This window comes from Phalaenopsis equestris, unplaced genomic scaffold (genome assembly GCF_001263595.1).
Source record: "Phalaenopsis equestris unplaced genomic scaffold, ASM126359v1 Scaffold000002, whole genome shotgun sequence".
NCBI classification, from domain to species: domain Eukaryota; kingdom Viridiplantae; phylum Streptophyta; class Magnoliopsida; order Asparagales; family Orchidaceae; genus Phalaenopsis; species Phalaenopsis equestris.
In genome coordinates, this window is record NW_018164444.1 from 32516076 (window position 1) to 32521475 (window position 5400).

Here is a 5400-nt window from a genome sequence, read left to right on the forward strand (position 1 = left end):
ATTGTGGTTTTACCTCTGCAGTATTCATATTGTTGTAATATATTGTGGTTTTACCTCTGCAATATTCATATTATTGTAATATATTGTGATTTTACCTCTGCAGTATTCATACTGTTTTTATTTAGTGGAGTATCAGTATGGTTGTATTTTGGTATCATCACGGTCGTCTTCACGTTTTATTGGAATATGTCGCGGTGGTTGTATTTTTATGGTGTTGTTCAGGTTGTATTCTTATGCCGTGTTTGACGAGCGCTGGTTGTATTCTGGTTTCGTCGCGGTCCTGTTCAGGTTTTATTCGTTTAAAGCGTTCGTTTAAAGCGTCTGACAGACAGATCGACAGAAATAAATCTGTCTTAAGTTTATTGTGCTGGTTGTATTTAGGTATTTTTACGGTGTTGTTCGGGTTTTATTCTTCTGTCGTGTATCACGAGCGCTGATTTTATTGAAATATGTCATCAAAGATTCCAATGAAACCAGGCGGATCGGCAGAAATAAACCTGTCTTAAGGAAATCGCGCTGGTTGTATTTTGGATTCTTTACGGTCGTGTTATGGTTTTATTCATCTGCCGTGTCTCAAGAACGCTGGTTTTATTGGAATATGCTGTCAAAGATTCCAATGAAGTCAAGCAGATCGGCAGAAATAAACCTGTCTTAAGGAAACCGCGTTGATTGTACTTAGGTATTTTTACGGTGTTGTTCGGGTTTTATTCTTCTGTCGTGTTCCACGAGCGCTGATTTTATTGGAATATGTCGTCAAAGATTCCAATGAAACCAGACAGATCGACAGAAATAAACCTGTCTTAAGGAAACCGCGATGGTTGTACTTAGATATTTTTACGGTGTTGTTCTGGTTTTATTCTTCTGTCGTGTTTCATGAGCGATGACTTTATTGGAATATGCCGCCAAAGATTCTAATGAAACCAGGCGGATCGGCAGAAATAAGTCTGTCTTAAGGAAACTGCGTTGGTTGTATTTTGGTTTCTTTACGGTCGTGTTCAAGTTTTATTCTTCTGTCGTGTCTCACGAGCGTTGGTTTTATTGAAATATGCCGCCAAATATTCCAATGAAATCAGGCGGATCGGCAGAAATAAATCTTTTTTAAGGAAATCGCGCTGGTTGTATTTTCGTTTATTTACGATTGTGTTATGGTTTTATTCTTCTGCCGTGTCTCACGAATGTTGGTTTTATTAGAATATGCCGCTAAAGATTCCAATGAAACCAAACGGATCGGCAGAAATAAACATGTCTTAAGGAAATCGCGTTGGTTGTATTTTGGTTTCTTTACGGCCGTGTTCAGGTTTTATTCATGTAAATCGTATAACGAGCACTGGTTTTATAGGAATATGCCGTCATAATAACTCGTAAATAAAAACACAGTAAAACAAATGTCTGTTTCAACTTAAACAGCAATAATACAATAATTTTAACAATAAGTAGTCTATATATTATCATGTATGTCCATCAGTAAGTTCGTATATGTCCTCATTTGTTGTGTTTGAGAAAATTTTTGTACATTGATAATATTAATGAGTAAATATCAGGAAAGAAGTCTAAATCCAGCAGACAATTTCAGAAGGATCGATTCCGTAACCTGAGTAAAGTAATCTGTCATTGAAAATAAATTTGGATCGCATTTCGGAATGCTATCATGGCTTGAAACATTATCTTTCTCATTTCATGTATACAATACTACCTGTTAGTGAGTAGTCTTTTATAAAAAAAAATACAAAACTTAATATTATAAGTAACATTTACTTTTGCATCTCTTATTTTTTTCCCAGTACCATTTTAGTTTTGCATTGGATATTCCTTTTGGTCGCATCTTCGTGGGATCATTCACATTTCGCTCTTTACTGGGTGTCTTCTTCTTCTTCGATTTTGACTTTTCAGGATGGTCTCGTCCACTCATAGCGGCTTCGACATCGATTTTAATTTTATTAAATGCCTCCAACACTAGCTTCTCTGCAAGTTCATGGCCTCATGTTATGGTGCCGATCTGGTATGCAAATTTATGAATGTGGTTGAGATAGATGAGTCCACTTGCAGAATTTGGCAACATTTCTGAAACTTTGCGATTTGCATAACCATAACTGTTATATATGTCCCTTTTCGCATTAATAGTCCACCGAAGTAAAATATATTTATCAGAGATTTTTGTAATATTTTTGTGCTGCAGAACCCTTAGAGCGCGAGCACATAATAAACCTATCATTTCAAACTTTTTACAACTACACGTAATATCAGAATTACACTGTCCACTTTAACAATTCAGGGTCTAGCTTTGTCCTTATTATCGAGAGTTCGGATATGAAATTCTGAATCCATAGTACTGGAGCACTCCACAGCAAGCCCACACAAACCATGTAGAAACTGTGCTTCAAACATTGAGTATAACTTCCTAGTGTAAAGTGTAGAAACCTGTCTCAACACTGGACTGCTTTTAACGGTGAGAGAAATTACAAACTCCTGACATTTAAATTCTTCATCCTTTTCATTTCTTTTTCAATCCTTGATGACATTTTCAAGACCCAAAAAATATTTGGTCAGGGTGTTTGTTGCCTTGGAGACATCATGGCAAATCTTATTTGTGGACTCACTTCTTTGCATTGATAGAATCCTCATTCCAAAAATTTCTTTGTTGACGGCGGTTGACTACTTATGTCTGATATTATACAATTCATTCAAACAAACATTCTCGCGTAGTTTTCCTTTCTCGATCATTTCACCCCAAATTTCTTCAAACTCCTCTTCAGAGTCACATTTGCTCAAGCATTTATAAAAAAAGATTATTGACTCTCTTGCTACCCACGCCACAATGATTTTTTGAAGATAACTTCTTGTAGATGTGTCATTGACATAATCTATGTCTGATTTGCAGAAAACACTCTTCAATGGTTTTAGACATTGCTTGGTCCTGGTCAGTGAATATTGTTATCGGATGTTTGTTATCCATTATACGGATAAAAGCTTTGAATAACTACTTGAATGATTCAATCGTTTCATCTGACAAAAAACTAACACCAAATATAACATTCTGTCAATTGTGATTCACACCGACAATCGGAGCACAACATCAATTGTATTTATTCAGTTTATAACTTGTATCAAATATTATTACATCCCCAAAACAGTCGTAATCAATCATGGACATCCTGTCGCACCATAAAAAATTCACCAAACATCTTGCCTCATTAATTTGGAAGTCTCACGCAAACATTGGATCCTCCGCTTGTCGAGTAGTGAACAATTGTATGAAAGAATTAGCATCTCCTAATTCAATGAACTCTTCTCTCTCTTTGTATGAAATTATATGCATCCCTCTTTGTGCAATCAAGATTCTCCACTTATCCAACCTTAGTTGCGAGGAATCTGAATGCATCACTGGTTCTAATCCCTGATTTTGTCATTGATTTGAGGATATCAGCACTGATATCACACATCTTTCTGTTGGAACGCAGTAGATGTTTGTTTCCTCCGCCTACGGATGGTTGTGACTTTCCATGAATTTTTTTACCGACCAGTTGCCCTCTAAATCAACGAAGTATCAGATCATGACTAGACAATCAGTCCTTGTGTCCGCTCTTTTGAACCTCACAGTGATAGTGTCCTTCAACTTTTTCTTGAAACCAGCCTTACCACAAATAAAGTCTTTTGTCTTCAGTTTCTTTGAATTCGGCCAAAAATCACTGTGTTTCTTTCGCACAGTAAATCCAATATGGTGTGCATATAAACAATATTGTTCATATGTTTCATTCTCGTTGTGGACCATTGCATGAAGCAATTTCTCTACCTCGGGGGACTGCAGATTTAAACATCATTAATACAATGTTAGAATACATAAATAACAAGATAATAATACCATAATAATACTATAAAATGTCGTTAATAAATGTTGCTAGCCTCCTAAAAGAAAATCAAGTCAGCAGATCCAATATTACCTTAATAACGCTGTGATACTACCAAAATAACATCAAATCCCCACGTCAGTAACGTTACATTGTGATACCATCAAAATAACACTGTGATACTACCAAAATAACATCAAACCCCAACTAATATTATAACGAACAACTAGAAATGGAAAACAACTGCAAAAACAACCAGTATATTACTGTGATAATACCTAATTAACACTAAATTCACATGAAAGTAAAAATCCACATGAAAGAAACGTTACGTTGTGGTACTACCAAAATAACACTGTGATACTACTAAAATAACACCAAATCCTCAAGACATTCACTTTACATTATGATACCACCAAAATAACACTGTGATACTACCAAAATAACATCAAACCCCAACTAATATTCTAATGAACAATAAGAAATTGAGAGCAACTGCAAAAACAACCAGTGTATCACCATGGTATTACCTAAATAACACCACATCCCATCCAACCGAAACTTAACGTTAAACCTCATCAAAAAATAGAACAAACTTAATTAACAATAAAATTATTCCATAAAACCTGGGACTGCATTCAAACAAGTCCTCAACGTACCTATCGATGTCCTTCGCCGCATCTAAACTGTTCAATATTATTATTTTCGGAAATATTCTGAGATTTCATCTCATTGTTATGTTTCTCACGAGTATTTTGGGATTTCACCAACATTTTTTCGTCAAAAATTATTTCCATCGAATCAACTCCAGCGAACACGAGGCAAAAAATGAGAATATACCTAATCCCTAAACCCTAAAGCAGACAAAATGCCACTTTTTTTCAATTAGCGGGAATCAAAAAGGACAAAAATGCGTTTTGTTTTTGGGCGGGATTCGGGTCGGGTAGCGTAAAAAATTAACATTTTTAAGGTGAAAAGTCACGCGGAATCGAATTCCACGTGACGAATTTTTATTCGGCACCGCATGTAGGAGTTCGTGCGGTACACATACTGAATAAAAATTTCATCTACTGCCGGACATCACCTTAAAAACCTGATTTTTTTAATCATTACGGAGTAGAGATGAAGACCTTTGAAATGAACATCGGCGACGGCGCGGCGAAACACGCCGCCGATTATATTGGCGACGCGGAGAGTCTCGTTGATGACGCATTGTGTGAAAGGCATCGACTTGTAATCGTTCCAATCCAATGCTTCGAAATCGCCCATCTTCTTCCTCCGTATCTCATCGTGCTCTTCCTGCAATGCGCAAAGGTCTCTCCTTTTTTCATCCATTTATACGACTAAGTAAAAGATAAACGGAATTGCAGGGTACCTTGAGGAGGACGAAGGTGGAGGGATTCTCAGCTAGAAATTTGGCGGCGAGAGTCATGATCGTCGGCGTGGTCTCATGGCCGGCTACAAATAAGGAAAGAAGGAAATCAACTATTTCCTCTTCCGTGAATCGATCGTCCGCATCGAGCAGCTCATCCACCATGTCCTTCTTTTTTCCCTT

At 36.7% G+C, this 5400-nt stretch overlaps 1 protein-coding gene across 1 annotated transcript in view; it reads right to left on the minus strand.

Moving 5' to 3' along the window:
- The window catches only part of LOC110035737 (cytochrome P450 90A1-like), a gene marked incomplete in the record, with an annotated part of 22544 nt that overhangs the window by 16026 nt on the left and 1118 nt on the right, over window positions 1-5400 (minus strand). The window contains 2 exon segments of the mRNA XM_020740022.1: window positions 4976-5144; window positions 5221-5400. Coding sequence (XP_020595681.1) covers window positions 4976-5144; window positions 5221-5400 — 349 coding nt within the window.